This window comes from Microtus ochrogaster, unplaced genomic scaffold (genome assembly GCF_000317375.1).
Source record: "Microtus ochrogaster isolate Prairie Vole_2 unplaced genomic scaffold, MicOch1.0 UNK25, whole genome shotgun sequence".
Lineage (NCBI taxonomy): Eukaryota > Metazoa > Chordata > Mammalia > Rodentia > Cricetidae > Microtus > Microtus ochrogaster.
Window position 1 is genome coordinate 2,689,988 of NW_004949123.1, and position 25,640 is coordinate 2,715,627.

Here is a 25,640-nt window from a genome sequence, read left to right on the forward strand (position 1 = left end):
TCCCTTCTTTCCCTTCCCCTTTCTTTTCTTTTCTTTTCTTTTCTTTTTTTTCTTTCTTTCTTTCTTTCTTTCTTTCTTTCTTTTTTTGGTCATCGAAGTAAATTCCATATGTTCTTCCAGTTAAAACATCCCATCCAAGGTTGTGGGTGAATCAGACTATAAAATTTTATGTGAGAGAGAAAAATGTGGCCAGCCCCTCCCCGTTGAGAGCAGGGGAATGAGTGATGGCCTCCCTCCTCTCCCTGCTGCAGCCTAAGCAATGAGCTACTTTCCTCCATCCTCTGAGAGGATTATTTTCTCTGATCCGGTTCTTGGTAAATACTCAGACCCTAAAGGAAATTCAGATTATCCTGGATTAGTCACTTATACTCAGAGCGGCTAGCGACTGAAAAGTGTTCCTTGCTCATTGGGAAATAGCTGAGATTCAGAAAAAGAATCTCCTGCGGATCACAAGAAAACATCTCCCTGAGGATTTGGAGGTCACAGGTGGCTGAGTTTTAAAGCCACAGATATGGTCATGCTGTTTCAAAAATATCTCTATATGCAATTCAGTGACAGCTACTTAAAAAGGGAAAATCAAAGACGCGGAATGGAAAGAAGGGACCTCAAAGCGCAGTTAAATAAGAGTGAAAGCTCGCCTCCCAGCTTTGTGTGTGCATCACAGTCCAGGGGAATTTCTAAAAGCTGATGAAATGTAATCTGTAAAGTTAAAGTAAGAGATGATGTGATTAGGTCTGGCCCTGAGCCAAGGCTGACACTGAGAAAGGTGGAAAAGGTGGGCGCGGGGCGGGATGGGGAGCCCTCGGGTTAATACAGTTTCCACAGAAATCCTGTCTCATTAGCAGTTAGCTGGATGCCTGCTGGATTGGCGGAGTGTTCAAGTGACATTTACGGATAGGGGAAATAGACAATAAGTGGGTCCTGTATGGGGGGCTGTCCTTCTCACAGGGCTCGCCACCACGTTCTCCCATCTCTGTAGCCCTCCTCTGGTTACACTACAAGACCGTGAGGGGTACACCCACACACTGAGACAATGGGGATGATCTTTCGGGAATTCACCAAGACCAGCTAGCCTGGGTCTGAAAAAGCATGGGATAAAACCGGACTTACATAGCAGACAATGAGGACTACTGCTACTGAGAACTCAAGAACAATGGCAATGGGTTTTTGATCCTACTGCACATATTGGCTTTGTGGGAGCCTAGGCAGTTTGGATGCTCAACTTACTAAACCTGGATGGAGGTGGGCGGTCCTTGGACTTCCCACAGGTCAGGGAACCCTGATTGCTCTTCAAGCAGATGAGGGAGAGGGACTTGATCGGGGGAGGGGGAGGGAAATGGGAGGCGGTGGCGGGGAGGAGGCAGAAATCCTTAATAAATAAATAAAAAATAAATAAAAAAAACAAAAGGGCAGAGGAAATCTGGAGGGGAGAGTTCATGGTATGGGTCTTTGGGGGTTCTCTCTCTCTCTCTCTTTCTGTCTGTCTCTCTGTCTGTCTCTCTCTGTCTCTGTCTCTCTCTGTCTCTCTCTCTCCACCCCCAGGCCCTTATGCGTGCTCACAAAGCACTTCACCCAGCCCCACACTGTGCTTAGACTGCCACATTCACTTGACATTTGCAGTCCGTGTTTTTTGTCCCTGAGGACATGGTTTTCTTTCCCATCCTGATCTGAGTACATCACAGGCCTCTTCTAGGCTGCCCTCATCCAGGACAGCAGCCCTCAGCCACGCGTGGTCACCGTGCTTAAGATGTAGCTGGCGTGAACTGAGATGAACTGTAACTACACTTTGCATGTGAGATGTTGGAAATTGATTACGGAAAAACAACAATGTAAAATGACTTGAATTTCATAGTGATGGTATGTTGAAATAACATTTCACTTATATCAAATTAATATATGCGAACATTAGCCTTTTATGTTTTTCTAATGAAGCTTTTTACAGATCTTAAGAGTTATGTGTGTGCCTTACATATTTGTGCTGACTCAGCTTTGGTATGGAAACTGCAGAACAATGAGTTAGTTTACCTGCATTTGAACTGTTCCGGCACATATGAAAATGAGCACTTTCAAGTAGGTTATAAAATGATCAGTGCTGGCAAGCTAGCTGGAGTGTGGCTGTCATTCTCTTCTTGTCCTTGTGGCCATCTGCTAGGTGGTTTGTAGATGTTTGGCTCTTGTGTGAGGTCTCTCCCTTATGTGCCCTGAGGCTGAGACAAGGTGAGGTATCTCCAGTTGCTAAGCAACGCCGCATTCTTCTCTACTGTGAGATCCCCTCACACCAGCATTCATCACCCCTCCTTCTTATGGTATTTTCTATGTCATTCTTTAAGGTGACCGTAGTCATTGGCCACCCCCAGAATCAGTGTCCTTCCCAGCCAGTTGTATGACTCTGAAAGTGAATCGAGTTTGGAGAATATGTTGATGTTGCTCCACCTGTATGATGCGTGGGCAGCTATGAACATGTATTAAAATGTCCACGTTCTTTTAGCCCCACCGAACTGCCCCAGTTTCTGTAGGCTCAGTTTCTGTCACCTGATGGGGTCACATAGACCGTGGCCCTGGACACGAATCCATGAGTTCCTCTGGTTCCGGTAGCGCCTTGTCTACCGCAAACTCCACAGCTCTATTGCATCCCCAGCCTGGAGGAAACCCTGTTCCTTCCCTGACGGTCAGCTTCATTCTCTTTGTTGAACTTGTTTAAAGCTGCTACGTAATGTCTGTAGCTTGTCTCTCTACCCCTAGCTTTAAGGTAGGGCGTGATTCGCAAATGCGATCTTCTTTGCAGAATCGTTTCCTTTACAGTGGTGAATGGACAGTTGAGTTTCTCATCCAGGATGTCCCCCAGGCATTTGGGCCAGGGTGATAGTTAGAAAGATGAAGAATTGAGTTTCTCATCCAGGATGTCCCTCAGGCATTTGGGCCAGGGTGATAGTTAGAAAGATGAAGAGTTTCTCCTGGTCTTCTGGTTGCTATGAGAACATGGGCACTATTGTTTCCAGTGTGCTTCATTCCGCCCACCCTTTAGTAGAAAGTAATTAATTTTGAACACCCCTGTGTAAATTAGAGTACTGGGAACATTATAGCCCTTAAAGCAGTGGTTCTCAACCTGTGGGTTCTCCCTTTGCGGGAGTCACATGACCATTTCACAGGGGTTGCCTAAGACCATCAGAAAACACATATTTCATTACGGTTTATATAAAAGTAGCAAAATTACAGTTAGGAAGGATCAGTGAAAATGATTTTATGGTTGTGGTCACCACCAACATGAGGGTCACATCAAAGGGTCACAGCATTAGGACTGTTGAGAACCACTGCTCTAAAATGCGGATTCTGGGACCTGACTGGAGCACAGCTGGCAATGTGATTGGGTCTCACTTAATATGGCAAACGGCAGAGGAGATGGAGGATGGGCTGGAGAGGCAGGGGGGTGTAGAGACCCTGAGTGTGCTACATGAGGTGCTCAGGTGGGGGTGGGGATATCACAGTGACTTCCCGAAATGTCACTCAGCCTTCACGGTAGCCAGGTACAGGGCAAATTTATGAAAGAAGAACTAGAGGGCAGAGACAAACAGGCAGTTATTAGAGCACCGGAAACGAGAAAGGGGCCTCTAGCAAGGCAGAGGCACGGGGAGAGAGGAGGGGATTGCATCTGAGGAGAGCTCAGGGGTTTAGATCTAGGGCAGGCTTCTAGAAAATCTTTTGCTTGCCTAGATCTGGGAGAGGTGAGAGTGGGATTTAGGGGTTATTGAGGGATGAAGCTAGTTCTAAGGGAAAGATGCTCCTCTTTTGGGGTCTTTGGAGGTACAGGGCCAAGGTTAGCAGGGCGGAGGGTATGACCTTGTCAGCACGGAAGTGCTTCTGGGACAAGTGTACCAGATTGCTTCATTTTCCCTTCACCGCAGGCTTGTGTCGCAAGTTGCGCTGTCCCTGAAATTTCACATAGGCAAGGGCACCAAAGCAGAGTGTTCCAAATTAACCCCACCCGTGGAAGGTGGGGGGTTGAATCTGAACTCAGAAAACCTTACCCCAGTCTGCTTATATAACAGCCCAACACACACACACACACACAATTCCTAAAGGAGGTAGTTACTCCTGATAATTTCAATTATGGTTGCTTCAGAAAATACTTTTTATAGTTGCACCCACCACTGAGGTCAGTCCATGTTGTAAATTTGACCCATTTAAGCTCTACACATGCACTATTCTTAAGAACAACGGAAACTTATTCCCCATGGCTTACGGTCTTGATCAGAAAGGATGCTTCGTCTGTCTCCCCTGGCTATATTTCTTTGCTTGGCCCATAGAGATGGTGCGAGGAGCATTCTTTCTAATGGCACCCTGCAGGCAAAAAATGACAAAGCCACAGCCGGTGCTCAAGGAAATCTGAAACGTGGCTGGAAGTGACGCTGAGCTGCAGCGTATCCTAATGGGGCAATTTACTGTGTGAAATTGGAATTGCAAAGAAAATTAATATAATGAGTTCTTTTGATTTCCTAGGAGACGGAAGGTGAAATATATTGCTGATCGGCCACTCACCATCTGGCTGGGTTTAGAGCTGGGCCTCATGGTCAGGAACCTAGAGTCAAGGGCTTCTGGGTAATATTCTAGTTCCCGCGGTTGCCTTTGGATCACAGCTGACCTCTCCGCCTGCTTTTGTCTGATTCCCAGACGAACACTCTGAAGCCCGTCTTTTAGACTCCGTGTTTGTTTCTGCTCCATAGGGCATTTGCTCTGAGCCTGCGGGAGTCTGGATGCTGCACCTGGGTCTCCAGCCACAGCTGCTCACTCGGGCTGTGGTGCCTTCAGGCTGTATGGTTCTCCTGAACCGCTAAGCTGGCTTTTACACTTGTGGCTCAAGCCTGAAGCCTCTGATTGCCCACCAAGCTATTGGGTTAGAGAATAAGTTAAGAGGGAAAACTTAAGGAAAATCAGGAAGCTCACTATATATATTGCTGATATGCATATTGGATCTTCTCGGTAATTTTTGCAAGGCAAACATTACTTTGTTCACTTACTCGGGCAGCGGATAGTTATGTCCAATGGCTCATCGAAAATCAAGCAGGGCAGAGGCGGTTTGGGTCTCCTGCCCTGAAGGTGTTTCCTATTGTTGGAGGGCAGACTATCACTGGAATCCTTGCTGCATTCTTACAGGCCCTTAGAGTGTCTTAGGTTCCTGTAAGCAGTTTAAAGAATGCTCCTCCTTCCTTCCTACGTGCTCAGCCATCCTTCCTCCAGCAGGGCCTGCATATACGTGAATATACACTTGGCAAGGATGTGGCTGCTGGCTTCATTCGCATCAGAGGGTTAGAAGCACTTACTGCTGGGAAAATGGCAAAACCACTGGGTTATTTACATATGCTGGAGTGTCACACAGCATTAAAATGAAGAAAGGACATCTGTGCATGACGGCACGGCTGTGATTGATGGGTAGTGACAAAGCATGACTCTGAAGGTTTTAGAGAACTCTTTGAACTCTTAAAAAAAAACAGATTCATATTAAAATCCTCTGTTTTTGAGACAGGGCCACGTTCCGTAATCCATTCTCCTCTAGAACTCACTATGCATCGCATGTTGGTCTTGAAGTTGTAATAATACTCCTGCCTCAGTTTCCAAAGTGTTAGGAACACAAACGTAAGCCATCATGCCGGGATAGGAGCTAGGAACGCATCTATTAGAAGAAGAAAGAAAGAAAAAAAACTTCAAGAATTACAGCAGATTCTTAGCTGTGGTCCCATCTGGATTGAGCTCAAAGAGGTGGAGGGAGACAACTTTCATGTATTAATATTATAATTTTTAAAAAAATCTTGAGTTCTTTTGCAAACATTGAAAAGCCGACTTTGAGAACTTTAAATAGAGTGATAAGTGCCAGGGCAGAGTTACAGCCATGATCTATTGTTGGATACCTGAGACCCAGGTGGGATGGGAGTGGGTCAGAGACAAGGCACCTGGAGGAGCCTGCAGCCTTGCAGAGCTCTGGCCTGACCTATGGGGCGCTGAAGTGGGCTTTCCAGGTGGTACATCATTTGAGAGACAATCTTGTATCACCCAGGCTCCTCTTCCTTCCTGAGCTGTCAGAGTGCCCAGCCACGGCTCCTAGGACATCATAGTGGTCAGCCACATCTCCCAAGGACATCAGTGTTCAGTCATGACTCCCAGGGACATGATAGTGGTCAGCCACGGCTTCTAAGGACATCACAGTGCTCAGCCATGACTCCTAAGGGCATCTCACATCTTACGGTCTCACTGTGGCTATCTTAGAGTACTTTCGAACTGTTGAGAATGTCTCTGTTTGATTCAATTCTGTCTACTGGCTGTCCCCATGACTTCCTGTCCCCTCGGTTCACTCTGCTGAATTCTGTTTCCCCAGTGCAGTTAGCCCTGTTCTCTCCTTTCCCAAAGCTTCTCAATGATCCTACCGCTCCTGGGATGTAATGTCCAATTTAAAGTGGGAGTGAGAAGCCTTGCTCACGTCTCCCACCTTCCACACCCAGTAGGTTTAATTGATGTTACCCCAATTATAAGCTCGCGTTTTCCTACCAGTGGGCCGGAGGATGTGGATACAAAAAGCAAGTCCTGGATGTGGAGTCAGCATCGCTCATTGTTAGGATATTCTTGCTGTCTCGCCCTCCTTTCTGAGCGTCGGTTTCCATAACTTATCATTTTGAAGTAACCATTTAAAATTAGTGTATTTCATGGAACATAGGCCTGTTAGTATCTTTCAGTGGTTTTCTCTCAGTTGCTTCAGAGGGGCAGGTCGGAGGATCCACATGGGATTGAAGGGTCTGGCATTGATTCGTGTGTGTGCCTGTTTTCAGTCTGCAAACACGGTCGATATAGAATACATGTTGTTCTAAAAGCATCGCATTGACTAAACAGCCTCTCTTTGTTTTGGCTAAACTTAGTACCAGGACTATGTGTAAAATAGTATAGACCTGAAAATGAAGGGTCCCACAGCCACTCACTTTAAGGTCACCTCACAGTCTTTCCATCCCATGGCCCATGAATTTGTATCTGTGTTATCTTCTAGTATTGGATAGTAATAAATCGCCTTCCTTCGTTAAATCATAGGAGTTGCTTCAGCTAAATTTTCAGTGTGCTTAAAGGTAATCAGTAGCTCTAAGGTAATAGACTATCGTCTGGCTCCCTCTGGTGGCGGATGGATGCTTATATGCCAAATCAAGCTGTACATTTTTATTTTGTTTTGGTTTTAGTTCCAGCTTCCCCTCTACGGTGAGGAGAGAGGCACATGGATGGAAAAATACTGTAGCGGTTCTAGTGTTGGCAGATAAAAGTCAAAATGTGAATTATTTCATAAATCTATAGTTATTGTACAAAATATCTTCAGAGAACAAAATTAACCGCCATTAAAATGCATATTATAGTAGCAGTAATAATGTATTATTGCTGTGTTGTTTTTCTTGTTAAGCAGGGACTGAGACCACAGCCTAAAACACAGCAAGAGGCAGAGCATTCTCTGGGATTCTTTAGTACTGGCCTATCCCAATAGGGTGTGTCTAAAACACAATACTAGTTAACCAAGAGTCTGAATACTACTTCTCAAATTATTACAGAAGCTTTCCCCACACTACACTTCTCATTTAGAAACACGTGGTTTTGGTGTCTTCAGATTCCCGTTTTTTTTTTTTTTAAATTTCCTAGTGTCTCAGCTGGAGGTTAGGGTAAGATGTAGAATTTGGGGGTCAGTAGCTTTGCCCCCTCCTCCCCGTTCTCCAGGTCTCTTGTTTCATTTTGTCCCTAGGAACTGTCCTAAAACATCTCTGTTTTTTGTCTCTTTTGTTAAAAATATTGAAGCAGGTTTTTTTGTAAGTCAACGAAACTATACTCATGTCATGTATAATATGTTGTTTTGAGCTATGTATTCACTGGGAGAATGCTTTGCTTACATAGAATTGATTGACATATGCATTCTCTCTCCTTTCAATTTTTTTATTTTTATTTTTTTAGTGCTAACGTGTCACATCTGTTCTTTTCACAAATTTCAAGAATCTGGGACAACAGGACATTGCTATCTATAACCAATATACAATTCCCTATGTAGTTAATTTTGTTTTCTGTAATAAAACTTCGCAATCACTTGAGGAGCATTCTCATTTCTGTCCAGCAATATTGTGCAGCGGTTAATTAGCTGTTTTTATTCATGTTTGATAAAGCCTAGCAAAGGCGAGTTTACCTGAAAACTAGCCAACAGGGCTCAAAATAGGCTCACAACTGAGCCCGGTGTTTTGTCAACCCATCCATGGGGCTGGCACCCTTGAGACGCTTTCTCTGAGGGCTAGAGACATTGTTCACCCTTCTGTCTTGGAGCTGAGGATTTTTAGGTGCTCACTAGACTATCACAGTCCAGATAGACACGTTTTTCTCCCATTCCCTCTCCTACTCAAAATGGATTGCACAGCAGAGCCTCCTTTGCTTGCTTAATTTTGAGGGTGTGAACCATTACATTTATCATAAAAATGCACCAATGAGGAAAATGCACTGGTTTCCTGACAAAGATGATTTTAGGTATAAAGGATTGAAAGAGGAGTAAAATTGCTAGGTGCAGATGCCAAAACTGTTAGCAGAGCACACTTGCTTGAAGATCTTTATAAGGAGTTTGTGAAATGCATAAACAAAAGTAATTTAGAACAGAAAATTCTTGAACACCTTCAGAATTAGAACAAAGCAATTTCTTCAAAGTTGGTGATTATAAAGAATTGCTCCCTTTTAACCATTTTGCAGGTACTGTGTTATTTAATCCTTACAATACTCTAATGATCATTAGCTATTATCTGAGGCCTTATCTAGAGGAAAAAGCCAAGACTTGTGAATTCCGGTGGTTGCTTAAGGTTACCTGGCTAATGAATGGGAAATTTGGATTTGAAGTCCTGTGGTCAGGCTCAAGAACCGGCAATCTCACTTTTCTGCCCAGCAATGCCTGCTGTGATGTGATTTAGGTGACCTCTAAGGGTTTTCAGTTTTAGGTATTAAATACACAGGGTTAATGAGTTTAACTCCCTATTTTATTGGAAGAAGACTGTCACTCGCATCTTAGTAAACTCATTTAAGTCATAAAATTAAAAGGAACAGGGGTATAACACAGACGTTTAAGCTTCCCGATCATGACTCTTTCCAGTTCACACCTTAGGAGTCGATAAATTTGTCTTTCTTTAACCATTGTTAATATTGAATGGGAAATCTGTCGCTTTTGAGAAAAGTGTTAAGCCTTGATAAATACGTGTTCAATGATCATTTTCCTCTCCCCCCCCCCCCCCGCAGGTTATAGAAACGTTATCTCGGTTATCCCGCACGCCAATAGCGTTGGCCACAGGAATCAGGTAAGATCGTGCCTCTGTGGTTCCTGTTTCCCATGCAGTTCATTGCAATGGTTATTTCTTGATTTATTGAATGGCTATTGTTTGCAAAGGTCTTTGTGCTTGGTATATTAAGTGCCACATACACATCTGAGATTTACCGAGCAATTAAGAGCTTATTCAGAGAATTGAATGAGGCACAATGACTGAACATTGTTCTTCGCTCCCTGGTGACTGCCACTGGTTATGGCTCTTTTAAAAAATTTCTTCAACATTTATATATGTATAATTCATTAAGACAAATGCAAATGCTTTAGTACATAAATATTTAAAAGTATAATGGATTTGGTTCCTGTAGAGGAGACCGTAATAATAACTCTCAACTTTCATGGGTTTAAGGAACAGTCACACAAGCATTAAATGACAGATGTAGAAGAAAGTGTGTTGAAGGTTGGGTAACGCGTGAAAAGTTCAGATGTTGCAAGTTCGTCTATACATTCTCTGAGTAGTGGAGTGTACTTCAGTTGGTAAGCTTGGAAGCAGAGGTGTGTGAGTTGTTCAAGCCTCTTCTCTCTTAGAGACTGCACACTGTTTAAGTGCAGGCTGTCAGGAAAGAGTAAAAGAACCAGGAAGTGAAGAAGATACAGCCCCGCTGCATGGAAATAGGTGTCATTTTGTACCTAATGTCTTCAAGGCTTTGTGTTCTAGTCTGCCTCCATGATACGGCTTTGTAAGCCTCTATCTATGTGTTTGGTTTTGGTTTCATTTGTGTGTGTGTGTGTGTGCTCAGATTCCATCTTATTCTGAGGGAGGGGATCCTAGTGGGTGTCACAGGAGTGTCTAGCACTAGCTCAACAGCTCAATTCCTGGATGTCACCACAGTGGTCTCCGGAAGGACATCCTGGAGACCCCTTCTCAGGAACGGGCCATGATTCTATCAGTTTTCTGTAGCCAGAGATTGTCAGCTGGTTGATTCTCCAATTCCTTCTAATTTGCTCTTCAGTAATGCGTAGCTGCCCATGTCGATCTATATTTTGTGTCATTGTGTGGATAGAGTAGATTTTGAAACAAGCACAGCCTGCTTTGTATGTACTTTTGATTCTGAAAGGACACCTATCAGAGCTATTTTCCTTTTGAGATTTTCTTGTCTATATTTATAGCAGAGGACTATAATTCTCTGTAGTGAACCAGCGTAGGCATGAAAACCCGATACAATGTGCCTATATTAAAAAAGAACAACTCTGGGCCGGGCGGTGGTAGCGCACGCCTTTAATCCCAGCACTCGGGAGGCAGAGGCAGGCGGATCTCTGTGAGTTTGAGGCCAGCCTGGTCTACAAGAGCTAGTTCCAGGACAGGCTCCAAAGCTACAGAGAAACCCTGTCTCGAAAAACTAAAAAAAAAAAAAAAAAAAGAGAACAACTCTGAAAGCTTGGTTACATGGGTTCATTCATTTGGAAAACAATATATAGGTCCCTTTGCTATCTTAAGTATTAAATTAATTCATAATATATTTAAAGCCAAAATTATTTTAAATAATAAAAATACAATTAAAAAGTCTGACTTTCAATGAAACTCTTTAGCCATTGTTCAAAATTTATTATTTTGGTGGCTCCTTTTTATAAACATGAAACATGCTTACTACCAAAGAGTAGAGCATTTGTCATTGAAATATAATTGCTATGGTGATTCTGTTAGGCATACTTTTAAAACATTATTTTTATCATAAGAAGAACTGTTATGAGTCAAACAAAGATGCCAAATGATAGGCGTGGGGGAAAATTGAAGTGGGGTATTTTTAACAGAGGACGAAAACAACTTGCCAGTCTCTTTGAAATCTACCTAGTTATTTTGAAATGAAATAAAAAAAAATACAACATAAATACCCTGATGTCCAAACAGAAAAGACTGCCTGGGTCAAAAGCCATATATATGCTGTCTTCGTCTTCTCACGATCGTCATCCTTACCAGTGAGCTGAGCCGTGGAAGACCATTGGCTGGCAGAGTCTTAGCTGGGTCAGATCTTCCAGCTGCTGTGAGGGTGCTGAAGGCAAGGGCATGGGGCACAGACAAGGCTGCTTGCCTCCTGAACTGGGCACTGTGGTGGGTGTCGTGGGGGGTGACCCTGCAGGTATGTGGCAGGTGGGAGATCAGGTAATCACATTAGCCTGTCCCCAGCTGCACCTGTGTCTGCAGGGACTGGCTCTGATGCTGGCGGTGATTTAGGGTAGCAGGTGTTGCAGTCTGCCCAGGGAGACCCCAGGCGCAGCTGCTGGGCAGGCGCTTCTGGAGAAGCCCTAGAAATCCTTCAGCGCTATGGCTTGTTTGAGTGGCAGCAAGCTTTACTGTTTAATTGGCGGTAAATGCTCATCTTGATTGCTCACCCTCCCATATTTTTTTTCTTCCTCCCTAGGCCCTTTCCTACAGAAGAAAGCATAAACGATGAAGACATCTACAAAGTCCTTCCTGACTTAATAGAGTATGTTGAAGATTTTCCGTAAAATTAAGCCACTGCTCAAATTTGTACTTAGCATAGATGCGCACTATAATAAGCTCTCTGCAGGGTGAATGGGATGTGATAAGACATAATAAAATTTATCTATAAAATGACGATGGGAAGTTTCACGGGAAATGTGCTACAACCGACTTTTGGTTCTTGTCCCATGTTCATATGAAGAGAAACTTACTGCAGAGAAGAAAAAACAGGTCGTTTCTCAAAGGCATAATAGAGAGGCAGATGAAACTAGAATCACACAATTAAGTAATGATAAAAAAGAAATAAAGTTTACTGCTGGGTTGTAGGGCAGAAAGTGTGTGCTTTGTTGCCAGTCCAAGGAAGGACGGATGCAGGCTGGAGTTATTCAGGGATGTGTCAGTAGATGGTGCTTCTGCCAAGCAGAGGATCCTGTGGGCTTTGCTATTTCACAGTCGGGCGAGGCAGAAAGCCTTGCGGCTGATTATCTTCTGCTGATTGAGTGACTTGTGCAGATTAAGAATAAATATAAAGCATGATCCTCTCTCCTCAGAGACCTTATGATATAGCTCAGGCATGTTTGCAGAGAATTCTAAGAGATGGATTATGCTCCAAGGGCAATTCCTGGAATCTGCGGGAATCCATTCTTTCATCTGTTCAACACGGAACTTGCCATTATGCCGACTGTTTTATCTGCTCATGTTACTGGACCCTTCCCATTTGTCTGTCTCAGGCGTCCCTTTGCAGGGAGACCTCCCTGTGACCCAGCAAAAATGGCCACCACGTCCTTTCCTTACTCTGTTTTTAGGGTGTTTCTGGCTATGACCACATTGGTTTGCTCCCTTGACTGTCTGTGTCTTCACCCTAAGACAGTGACAGCAGGAACCTTGTGGATGTCTTTGTTCTTAGAACTTTAAACAGTGATAGATTGCAGAGATAGCTCAATGGTTAAAACAGCTGTACAAGCAAAATGATCTGAGTTTAGAGTCCTAGAATCCTCTTTTAAATAGTGGCTAGACACTACAGCATGCTTGTAATGCTAGCCTCAGAAAGCTGTGACAGTGGGGTTCCTCTCGAGCGAGCTGGCTAATGAGACTCACCATATGGGTGAGCTCTGGGTCTGATTGAGAGGCCCTGCCTCGGTGAATCAGGTGGAAGAGCCATCAAGGAAGGTTCCAGCTATCAACTTCAGGCCTCTCCACACCTACTTGCATATATTCAGCTGCACACATTTGCACACAAACCTACACCCTCACATATACAAACGTGCCCATGCAACCATACCACATACACACATCCATGAAAAATGAAGGCAAAAGAGATTGAGCTATGTTTGGTGTATGCACATGACTAAGCCAAAGGAGCGCGAACACTTACTGGTTGCCAGGCATCCTCTCTCTGCTGTCTAGTCATGCAACAGGAAGAGTGTGTTGTGTGCTCAGTTGTGCACTAACATGTTCTGTGCATTATCTATGTAGTGACTGTGTTAAGTTCCTACTGTTATAACTTAATGAGAAAAACCAAATTTGCATATCAAGCTAACTTCTTTAAGATGATATCACACATAGTAGTCTTTGAACCCAGATGTTTCACATCATGAAGCTTGAGGGTATTATTATTATTATTATTATTATTATTATTATTATTATTATTATTAGTTATTATTATTATTTCAAGAATCAGGGTTTCTCTGTAGCTTTGGAGCCTGTCCTGGAACTAGCTCTTGTAGACCAGGCTGGCCTCGAACTCACAGAGATCCCCCTGCCTCTGCCTCCTGAGTGCTGGCATTAAAGGCGTGCGCCACCACTGCCTGGCACAGTTCTAGAGGTTCTTAGTCACTGTTCTGGATGACATGTGTGGTGACTTGGTGCTGTGGGATCGCTCACTAGAAGAGCCGGTGAGGAGAGTACTACTGGCAGCCATAACAGTGGACAGCGAATAATTCTTTCTAGACTGAGGACATTTGGAGTGGCCTTGAAGTCATATATTTTTAATGTCCTTTGAGAATAGTTTCTTGCTGATTCTAAATTTCCAAGAACTCACTGCCATTAAGTAGGATAGATGCTGATTATCCAACTAATTGGTCTTTTATGAAGTGACTGTAAGGTTACTGGTCTTGTAATCGGATTCTTAGGAAGAACACATTATGTCCAATGCAGTGATGATGCTCTTTCAAAGCCCCACCTGGGCTGAACCCCAACGGAGGACACTGATACCTAACACTTTGCTTTGTATAGCCTTTGCCCTCCTAGTTCTGCTTAGTTGTGTTGTTAGGGAAGATTTAGTTCAGAGGGGATGTTAGGTGTCAGGTAGGAAGAGTTTCCAAGTCACAATGTCCGGGAATGGATTCCACAGTCCATTTTGTTTCTGGCAAGACCCCTCCCATCAGGACCAGCCCCTCCACAGTTGATTGTCTCAGTTAGAGCCACCATGACCTCAGGAGGCTCCCCTGCCATTTGATGGGTTACATAAAATACCCGGACTCCGGACAGCTGGGGCTGTATAGAGAGACCCCATCTCACCCACCCTCAAGATAGAGTGAAGCTAAGTGCTCAGACTAGCCCAGTTGTCCTGCTGTGTCCTAAACCAGAGTCCATCAGATGCCCTGCTATGGAAATCACAGAGCTGCCAGTATGACTTGACTCCTCAGAGTGCAAGTTGAAATTGAAATGCAACTTTCATCCTTTCTCTTCCCTCTGTGATCCCCCTAATCCTCTCTTCCTAAGCCCCCTAATCTGTATCTGATGTTACAGTCCTGAGTTTCCCTGACTCCTTCCTCATCATCCTTTGCCCGAGTTGCAGCTCTCAGCCTCATAGCGTTTTGCCTCTTAGCTTCTGGTCCTCCTGCCTGTTTTTTCCTCCCCACCTCCCTTTCCTCTGTCAATCTCCTGCTGCTTCCTGGTTATCCCAGTTAAGGTTGAGCTCACCGAATGCATGGCTCCTTATGGTTGTTTCAGCTCTTCCCTCCAGTGGTCCTGCACACTGCCCTGAGGGGTTGCCAAGGCCAGCATCCCCAGGCTCTCTGAACTCCATCCTTCGCGTTAGTGCCCTTTTCAGGAGCACAGGCTCTCTCTTCGCTTGATGTAGATGTGTGCCACCTTTATTGGCATTGAAGTTCTATTAGGATAGACTTCAGCTATACCCTCCCAGAAAACAGTATTTATTACAGCAGATAGCTATTGGATAAACTGACATATTCATAATCTAGCTGAGTCATATGACCTCTTTGACACCTTCCCTGGCTTTCTTTAGTGATTCTTCTCTTCTCTGCTTCTTTAGTTTCTGTTAATTTCTCTTGTTGCATATATAAGATTATATGCTTATGGCTGTTCTTCTTATAAGTCAGTTTGTGTGTGCTTGTGTGTTATGTATGATGCGTATGTGCATTCATGTGTGAGTGTGTGGTACATGGGTGCCCAGGCGTGTGTTTGGAGGTCAGATGACATCCTTGCCTCCTATATTGTTTGGGACTATGTGCAGCAGGCTGGCTAGCTGGCCCCCACACTTCCAAGGATTCTCTTGTCTCCATCTTACTATAGAGCTGTGGGATTAAAGAGGTGCTAACATGCTCAGCTTACTGGGAGTTCTGGGAGTTCAAACTCGGGTCCTCACACTTACATGACAAACACCTTTACACACTGGTCTAGATCCTCAATGGGAGAGCATATATATATATATATATGTCTTTAGAGCGTGCAGTTCAGTCAGTTCTTCAAAAATATCTGCTGGATGGATGAGCAGATGGCTAGGTGGGTGGACAAGTACTTCTGAAGTGAATTTTTCTCAGAGCATCATTCTCTCAGGCTTCAGCTCCCTCCTTTCATAGACCTCCCTTCCCTCTGGGTTTTGACAGTTCACTTCTGTCAAATGCCTCCAAATAATCTTTCATGACAAACATAAACAGCCTGTGATTGTACCAGCTCTGAAAAATGTTCCAAGTTGCGGGCTGACACAGCCACAGTGTCTTCGGTTTTGTTCGTGTCAATTTATAACCATCAGCCTGTGCAGCCTGAAGAGGGGGCTCAGGGCTGGTGATGTGAAAGGGCTGAGCTTCGTTCTCAGAGGGATTAACTCATTCCAGCACCTCTGTATTGGTCAAGGCCATTCTGTGGGGTTGTGTTAGTAGAAGGCATTTCTACAGGTTTTAAACCAGGAGGAGAAACTGAAGAGGGTAGCAGTCCTAAAATGGAGGGAATGCCATGGCTGACCATTCTCATCGTCTCTCAGGAGGGGTTTGGGAACAGTGCCCTGGACAGCCACCGCTAATGTCCAAGTACTCACGGGGAACTGGAAAGTACAAATATTCCCAAGAAACCGACATGTGGCATTTAATGACTGTAAAATAGATTTTAGATATTTTAAAGATCTTTGCCTGTCCCCCCTCTTTAAAAATAAAATGCAGGCAGTTAGCACAGATAAAGGCAATTTGATTATAGAGAATGTCTCTGTATCTTTAAAGTGAGCTTCTCGGAGCATGGTTTGAAAAGCACTGAATTAGACAATAATAACGTTACAGCAACCGATGCTGTTATCAAACAGAGTTTCACTATTTCAGCTCCTCACCTTCTCACACTGTGCCCTTTAATAATATAACGAAGCTGAGGCCATGGAATACTGGGATGCAGAGTCAGTGTGATGAGACCATTAAAATATTCTGTGTAAAACAAACCTGATTTTGAGACCATGACTCTGCTGTAGAGTAGATGGGTTCCCTTTGACAAGTCTGGTAACGTTCAGAGCTCCCAAAATTCATCATTTTTGGTAGATCAAATACTAAGCCATAGCCATACGATAACTAGTGTCCAGAGACTTAGAGCTGTGGCTAGCTGCAAGATGATCCTTAATATGGTTCTATGAAAGTAAAAGCCAGTTAGGTATGAATTACCACCGTCCCAATGGCTGGATTCTTCTGTCTGTCATTGAGATGATTGGGAGGGACCTAGTCTTAATGGGAGCCTCTTGACTCCCTCCACTAATTCCATTTTCCCACTTCTCTGAATTTTCTGTGAAGCTCATTGGGCAAATTTCAGTCTGTTTTGAAGTAGAACCTTTAGGGAATGTCTCAGTGTTCTATCCACTGTGTACTAGAATACAGCCATTATAACCACGCTCCTTGTTTCAGTGAAACCCGCGTGGAGGACGAAGAAGACCTGTATGACTGTGTGTACGGCGAGGATGAAGGCGGCGAAGTCTACGAGGACTTGATGAAGGCAGAGGAAGCTCCGCAGCCTGTAGGGCTTTTGCTTATTTTTTAAAGTAACTCTAAGTAGTTTTTTAAGAAGGCAATTAGTTGTTAGGAGGTCAATTAATGTCCTTACTTAACTTCTGTTGAAATATTTAACTAAAGCTCCTTGTTTGTTTAGAATTTAGGTAATAACTTATTTGGAGACAGGAGCTGCTTTTTTTTTTTAAAGTTCAAAATGACTGTAGGGCTTTATGGTCTAACCCTTTCCTGAGAAAACTGAGCATTAGGGGCTGTTGGGGCTGTTGCCATGCCGGTTGGCTGCAGAGTGGCAGAGTGGCGGGAAGTTACCATTTCTGTGAATCGTGAGATAGTAATTGTGAAAGTACATCGTTTCCAAAGCAGATCTATTCTTTTCATTTTAATTTTAGCACAAGTTATGTCAGCGGCGGTTTCTTCTCACTCGCTAGCTCTTGTCACAAGTGGCTCTCTTTTTTTAAATTCTTTTCTAATACATGGCAACCCAACCACAGTGTCCCTCCACTGTCTCCCAGCCCCTCCCCCACTCCCTTCTCCTCCAGATCCATTCCTCCTCTGTTTCCCGCCAGAAAAGAGCAAGCCTCCCCGGGGTTGTCAGCTGAACAAGCTGCAATAAGACTAGACACATACCCTCACTCATATCAAGGCTGGGCAAGGCACTAAGTTTTTGTTGCTGTTTGTTTGTTTTTTTGTTTTTATTAAACTTCTTCAGATACTAACAAAAACCAGTAGGCTCTCATAGCTCCCATGCCATGCATGTGCCTGGAACATCCAGAAAGAACTGCTTTGAACTGTCTTCTCATGTATGATTTGAAAATTAAAAAAAAAAAAAGTCAGTCACTTAGGCGTTTATTCACATATTCTCTTATCCTAAAGACTTCTTTATCGTCTGGGTGGTCACTTAGCTTCTTCAGGGGTTTCATGAGTTATCTCTACTCTCTATGCTCTGGCTTTAATAAAAGGCTGGGGGAGGCTGTGGGGTTCCACACTGGGGAGGAGAGACAGACATAGGGTAGAAATAAGTCACTGAGCCTATATTTCAGAAATATAATCACTATGTGTTTAAGTTGGTATATGAGAGGTGGGCTGTCTTGGCCGCGTTTCCCAGAGGGGTTTCAGGTACATCTCTTCTGAAGTGCCTGCGAGCATCAGCTGCGGCAGGGCCAGCAGATCCTCAGGGTCTCCTCCACCCTCAGTACAGCCTTCCCCCACTATCCACCTCTGGGTGGTTGCCATGGGCTATAATTAACAACAGTAGTAGTTTAGACTCTCTGGCAAGGCGACACGTGCTTTCCATGGCTTCTGTCACTTGGCACTTTTTGGGTTTAGTACTGTCCGTCTTGTTTTATAGAAAGCGAAAAACAAGCCACAGAGAAACCCAGTAACTTGTTTCTAGTTATAAAGCTAACAAAAATCAGTATCTGAACTGAATTCCATTTTTGTCTGTGACTCTGTGACCTTGGTGTTATGCTGAACTTTAACACTAAATGAAAGAACTATATATTATGATAATGTATAAAAGCAGTCTTTGAGGGAATTTACATATTCTCTCTCTCTCTCTCTCTCTCTCTCTCTCCCTCTCCCTCTCCCTCTCCCTATCTCTCTGTGTCTGTGTGTTGCTGATGACTGATATCCTGGCCTGATATATGCTATACAGTTATTAATGAGCTGTATCCCCAACTCTCACATTCCTTTTAAATATTTAAAAAAATACTTTTACTATTTCCTAGTCATTTTTGCAGTACATGTGTAATCTACTGTCTATGAAGGAAGTGCTTAGACTCTGTTACCAGATTCATTAACATCTGGTTAAAAAGATGCTTTTATTTAAGAAGAATATTGATTTCAAAACTTATTATGGTCACATAAAACCTTTTCATTTGTAGTGTTGAAAAAAATAGCTCAAACAAAATGTGTCACAAATGCAGCTAAGCATGTCTTTTGGCAATGTTTGGTTAGGATGGAAAGTGATTTTGACCTTTTCCTAGATAACCTGACATGAGAATTCAGCTAAATAGTCTAAATTTTACCTTTCTGTCTCCAGAAATCACAAGAAAATGATATACGGAGTTGTTGCCTAGCAGAAATTAAGCAGACAGAAGAAAAATATACAGAAACTTTGGAGTCAATAGAAAAAGTAAGTTATCAAGTATCTACGCCCCAAGGTTACCTTGCATAATCTATGTGCTAGACCAACTCCTTCTGCAGTGTGTGCATGTTAATATATATTCTAAGATTTACACTGGATGCCAGGCTCAGGAAAGCAAATACCACATGTGCTCACTTACAGGTATAATCTGAAAGCACTGAAGTCATTCAGGTGCCAAGTAGAATTAGGGACTAGTACAACCTTGGGTAGTAGACATAGGAATGGTAGTTAAAGGATATAGTCTTTAAAAGGATATAGTCTTATATTAGAAAGAAAGAATATTTCAAAATCTATACCCAGAATAGACAAATGTATAGACAGATTACACACAAAAAAGCAAGTGCCTGGAACTTTGGGGAAGAGTAGCATGTATGTGGAGTGGGGAGGGTATGCAGGCTGAGGGGGAGAAATGGAGTATGACCACACGTGTCTGTGGGATGTTTTATGTGGCAAACAGTTTAACATTTGATTGTGATAGCTGCATAGCTCTGAACTTCTAAGAACCATCGGATTGCGAGCTACATAGTTGCGTTGTGAGAAACGTGAATTATGACTCAATAAAACCCTCCCAAAGAAAAAAATAAAGACATCAAAGCAGATTTATACATTCTATAACTATTGATTGCTCTCTTGACATTTAATTGGCACTGTTTTAGGGACCGAGAACATAGTAGCCAAGGCAGGAAGACTGTGGGTTTTTCTAGTAGTTTCTGTATCGTGAGAAAGTTTAGGCTGGATGCCAGGTGGGTGGAGAATTACCGGAAGAAAAATCAGCCAGAGAGGATGGATGGCATGTGTTAGAGATACCGTATAGAGTCTGATGGCAGCGACCTCTGTAAGAACGCGGTGCTTAGTTCATCAACTGAGGAGGTTGAGGGCACAAGCCATGTATATATTCTCGTGAAGAGTGTTCTGGGAGAAAAGTTCTCCAATTGGAGGGCGCAGGGGTGCTCTAGGAAATTCTGATGGGACTGTACTCAGCTTAGACTTCATTCATGGAACAGCCGTGGTCCAGTGTGGCAGATAGAATGGGTGGAGGAGATTGGGAAAGAGGCCAGAGAACTGATGGGCTACCGAGTTATACAGGGACAAAAGCTAGAACCTTTGAGCAGACTTGGTGTAAAGGCATCTGAGCCTTTAACACAGCATCTGGCCCTTGTGAAGCAAGGGTGGGAAGCAGAAGAAAACTTGAAGGATATTATAATAACCAAGATGACAAGAAATCATAGCACTGAGGGAGAGTAGAGGGATGTTAGACTTTGGAAATGGTTTGTCTAATTAGAACCAACAGACTTTGCTGGTGTAGGCAAAGGATTGTGGAAGAAGGAAGAACCAAAGATGGATGCTAGAAAATGTGTGGATGCTGATGTCAACTAAAGAGATGGAGGGCAGGGAATCGTGAATCTGTTGGACATGTTAACCTCGTGTTCTGCCTTAGACTTCCACTGGGCCATATTGAGGCAGATATTATGTATGTATGTCTTCCTCTGGTAGGAAAATCTGGTCTGTATATGGATAAGCCTTTAGGCTGCAGTACTAAGCAAGGTCACTTCAGGAAAGGCCTGTCCAATAGAGGTTAGCAAAATGAGAACCAGGTGAAAACTTTTTTTTTCTATAGGAATACAGAAGGGGTAGAAGAGTTGGCTTTGGAGAGTCGATTGGTTAGGAACAGTGTAGACATGTGGCATTACTGAGCCCATTGCTTTTCATGGTCTTATTTAAAATTTAGCTATCAATATAGTATATGGATTTATACAACATATGGCGAGATAGATATAGCCAAAAGATTTATTTATCGAGAAAAATATATTGAAAGGAGAGAGCATCGTTCTGATGGTGGCTCGTGGGCTGTAAGCTGGGTAGAGAGTGGATCGAGACCACGAAGGATGTAAAACTCAGTACACTGGGCACAGCACGGCTAGAGACTTCCTTGAATAAAGTGAGCTTCCTGGGCTGGGCATGGGGTTCAGAGAGATGGCTGCTTGAAGTTAGCCTGCGAGGCATGTGCAGATGTTGCTCATGACAGTGTCTTGTGGTGTGACCATGAGATTTGGGAGTTGAGTGCACAATGATTGGAAATAAAGGAACTGACAGGCCAAGTTCCTAGAAGGGCCCTCTATACAGACTCTGAGATGGCTGGCCGTGGAAGAGAAGTACGGGCTGAATGCCAAAGTCTGCAGCGATGCATGGAAGTGATGTACAGCAGATCGTTCCTCTCAAGCGCCTGTGTTGGAGAATTAGAGGGATGGTCTACATGCATCCTCATACCTGTCTCCCAACTGTTGCCATTGTTTTCCTGCTTGGCCAACAGCGTCTAGCTTTTAGGATAATTTTGTCTTATATTTAAGAGTCTCCGCTTATATTTATGCCTTTGTTTGCATGTATATATGTGTATGGTGTGCACGAATGCATGTTTGTGTATTCATGTGTGTACACATGTGTTTACATATGAGTGGGTCCCTGAAGTTGACATCAGGTGTCTTCCTCTATTGTTCTCCACTTTTCTTTTTTGAGGTAGGGTCTCTTGCTGAAGCCTAAGATTGCCAGTTGTAGGAAGTCTAGCTGCCTGCTTGCCCCAAGAATCTTTGACTCTGCCTTCCAACTCTGGGATCATAGGAGGCTGTCACATCTGTCCAGCTTGTTCATAGGTTCTGGGGATCTGAACTCAGACACTCATGCTTGTGTGGCAAGCACTTTAACCATCTCTCCAGTCCCTATAAAGTCTTTATCCAATGCAGAATTTTTAATATAGAGAGTATTTCCAGTATTTGTGTTCATAATGCTAATAAATAATTGGCTTTTAATAAATTTTGCTGGTTGATAAAAAAATCATTGTATAGATTAGGCAAAGTTATGCTTAATTAAAGTTACTTTCCTCTTCTCTCTTGGTAGTATTTCATGGCACCATTGAAAAGATTCCTGACGTCGGCAGAATTTGACTCGGTATTCATCAATATCCCTGTAAGTAAAACTGTGATAGGTACAGCTGTGTGTTTCCTAGAACATCTTCACTCATTAGTGGATTCCACATCCTTTCTTTATCTTACGTTCTTTTATGATTTTTTTTTGGTCTGGTGTTTTCTATGATTTTTTTTCTTTCCCAAATTCCCATATCCTTTTCTTTTGAAGAAGCTAACAGCATTATCTTTAATCCAAGGTCAATTAAGAATGTGTGCTGTGCACAAATGATTAAGCAAGGTTCATGCATTATCCAAGTCTCATTGTTATGAAGCAGTACTCTTAATTAAATTAAGTAATCATCATGTTGTTGTCTGTCCATCTCACTATTCCCTGCTGTACCCCCAGGGATGTCATTTACCTTCCGCCACTGGCAGATTGGCAGTTAGATCAGCTGTTTCTGATTGTGCCAACATCTTATTTGATAGTCTCTGCTCTTATGGATTTTAATCAGCAATATGCCAGAGAAGACATATTCATCTTCAACTCTCAGCCTACAAAGAGTGAGCTTGCTGTTATGTTTCTGTGTGCTCCAGGGTACACGGGAAGAGATAATGGAGAATTGGTACCTTGATTCAAATGTCCTCATTCTCCCTCTACGGCATTTGCTGGCTGCTGAGGACGACTTGCTTATCAGAATACAAATGAAATTATGACTTCTGAGTTGCTACAGCAAACTGTTAGCACAATTTATTTGGTTCGTGTTTGTGTCGTTAGTTCTCTGGTTTCAGGCAATTTAGTCTGATTGTTGTTAGCTTAGCACTAGGGCACCACTAATTGACCAAACAGATTTGCATCTCTGTGTCCCAGGGACAGGAATCACTACTTTAGTCTGTCAATAAAACAGTAAGTACTTGATTAGTTTTATTTAAAAATTTGTAGTGATTATAAAATTAAAAAGCCATGCCTATTTTTTATGTAAAGGATAAATTGCCCTCTAATAGCAAGTGGGATAGTTTCTGTTTTCACTGAACTCTGATATTTTCAAGTCCTCTCTGGAATTGCTATTTTTCATGCCCACGTCTCTCTCCCTCTTCTCCTGCTTCCTCCTCTCTGTTTCTCTCCCTTCCCTCCACCCCCTCCACCTGTCTGCTCTATGAACTGCAAGTCTGGCCACAGTGGTAGCCGGGTAGCTCTGGATGTGGGGTATGGTTTTTTCTACATTTGGTTGGTTTTTGCTTCTGATTCCTTCTTTTCTTTTGCAATGTTTTTTTTCCCCCCAAGGACCTCGTGAAAGTTCATCGGAGCTTAGTGCAAGAGATTCACGATTCCATTGTAAATAAAGATGACCAGAACTTATATCAAGTTTTTATTAACTACAAGGAAAGGTAGGTTTTATATTTAAACATGTGTGGGTATTGGTTCAAAATTAGAAGGAATGTTAGCATTTAAAATGGAAAATATGCATTTCTTCTTTTTTTATTAAAATAGTTCCAGATAGAAAGTAGAACATAGCATAGTTCATCTTAGGGAAGTAGTTTGAGGTTTATATGTTAATAATTAACAATGACAACAGCAACAATAATAATAAGCTGGAGAGATGGGGAGATGCTCAGCAGTTCAGAGTGCTGGTTGCTCCTGTGGAATTTCAGCCCCAACACCCACATGTCAGTTTATAACTGTCTTTAACTCCAATTCTAGAGGACCTAATGTCCTCTTTACTTCTAGGCACCAAATATGTATGCGCATATATACATGCAGATAAACACTTATACACATAAAATAAAAGTTGTAAAAGCATGCCTAGTATAGTGTGTAGAGTTATTTATTTATTTATTTTGGTTTTTTGATTCAGGGTTTCTCTGTATAACAGCCCTCGCTGTTCAGGAACTGGCTCTTGTACACCAGACTGCCCTCGAACTCACAGAGACCTGCTTGCCTCTGCCTCCTGGTTGCTGGGATTAAAGGCGTGCGCCACCACTGCCCGGCCATATTTAGACCTTTACGTGGCAGAGCGACAGACTGAAGTCCTTCTTCAGGGCTTATCACTCCTGAATGATGTAGTCTTTACTAACTCACACTGATGCTCCGTCTCCCTTTCCTCTGTGAAGGAATCAAAGAGGAAGAGCCGATACTCCAATATCTGACAACTTTTGATTTCAGAGCATTAGATTTATAGTCAAAGGGAACAACTTCTTGGTCTGGGGAGATAGCTTGGTAAATGTTTACCATGTGACTGTGCTAAGTCCTCAGAATCCTTATAAAATTTGTATTCTCAGCACTGGGCATGGGGTGGGGGCAGACACAGGTGGATCCTTGAGGTCCACTCGCCAGCCAACTCAGACCAGTATGAGACACATGCACAAACACATGCAAATGCACACATGGATGCATAAACACACACAGAGACGCACAAACGCACACACACACAAACACACATGTAGTCATATAGTCAGAAACACACAGAAAGACACACATACACACAAATGCACATATACATGCACACATACAAATACATACATATACACAAACACATATAGTCACAAACACACAGACACACATGCACATACAAATACAAATACATACATACACACAAACACATATAGTCATATAGTCACAAACACACAGACACACATGCACATACAAATACAAATACATACATACACACAAACACATATAGTCATATAGTCACAAACACACAGACACACATACAAATATATACATACATACAAACACATATACATACAAAACATACATAGGTACACACATTCAGAAAGGGGGGGGCAGACAGACACTGGCAGAGAAATCAATCTATTTTTCCATTAACATAGAATATCTTTTTTTTTTAATTTTTGGCTTAAGATGTACTGCTCTCTCATTTTAAATCAAGCAACATAATTCCTAATACTAAGAAGTGGCTAATGAATTGCTTTGGGTCAACTTTTAGATAAATATTAACAGTTTATTAATACTTTTAGTTAGTGGAGAGATAAGAACACCCACAAAGCTAATAGCCTCTTTGCAAAATGTCGATATTGTAGCGCTGTCCTTGGTAAGCATGCTCAGTCTCCATGCAGTGTGAGTTATTTTTCATCCGTGGTGCCTCTCTTCCCACTTCTCAGATGATGTATGTTTCTTAATTATATGCAGCAAGGAGTAAGAAGCTTATTAATGAGTGAAGTCCTGGTGATTGTAATAAAATTGTGGTAGAAAATATAACTGTCTTGAGGATGAATAAACAGTAAAAAGTTTATCTCCAATAAAATCTTAAAGAGTTTTTTAATTTAAAAAGTTGATATATATATATATTCAAATAACATTAGCAGTCATTAAGCCCTAATGTAAAAATCTGTCTTCCATAAAACACACATGGAATCAATCTTATTCTGATTTGGAACCAAAAAATGCCTTTTTTGCTGCTGTCAATATGAGTGGCCCTCACTCGGCATGTAGTCTGTGTTAGAAACAGTCTCGAACCTGGAGAGAATGTTCAGGGTGGAGAGCACTGGAGAACTTTGCAGAGGACCTAGGTTCAGTCCCAGCACCCCACATCACAGCTGCCAGTCACTTCAGTTCCTGGGATCCCAGCAC

General features: G+C 42.7%; 1 protein-coding gene across 2 annotated transcripts in view; it reads left to right on the top strand.

Annotated features, from left to right (window-relative positions):
- Positions 1–25,640, top strand: part of Vav3 (vav guanine nucleotide exchange factor 3) — a 320,561-nt gene that overhangs the window by 127,959 nt on the left and 166,962 nt on the right. For both annotated transcript variants that reach the window (XM_026789648.1, XM_005367914.2), the window contains exons 3-8: positions 9,277–9,335; positions 11,722–11,787; positions 16,904–17,012; positions 19,047–19,139; positions 22,044–22,112; positions 23,334–23,437. In XM_026789648.1, coding sequence (XP_026645449.1) covers positions 9,277–9,335; positions 11,722–11,787; positions 16,904–17,012; positions 19,047–19,139; positions 22,044–22,112; positions 23,334–23,437 — 500 coding nt within the window. The remainder of the gene's footprint in view (positions 1–9,276; positions 9,336–11,721; positions 11,788–16,903; positions 17,013–19,046; positions 19,140–22,043; positions 22,113–23,333; positions 23,438–25,640) is intronic.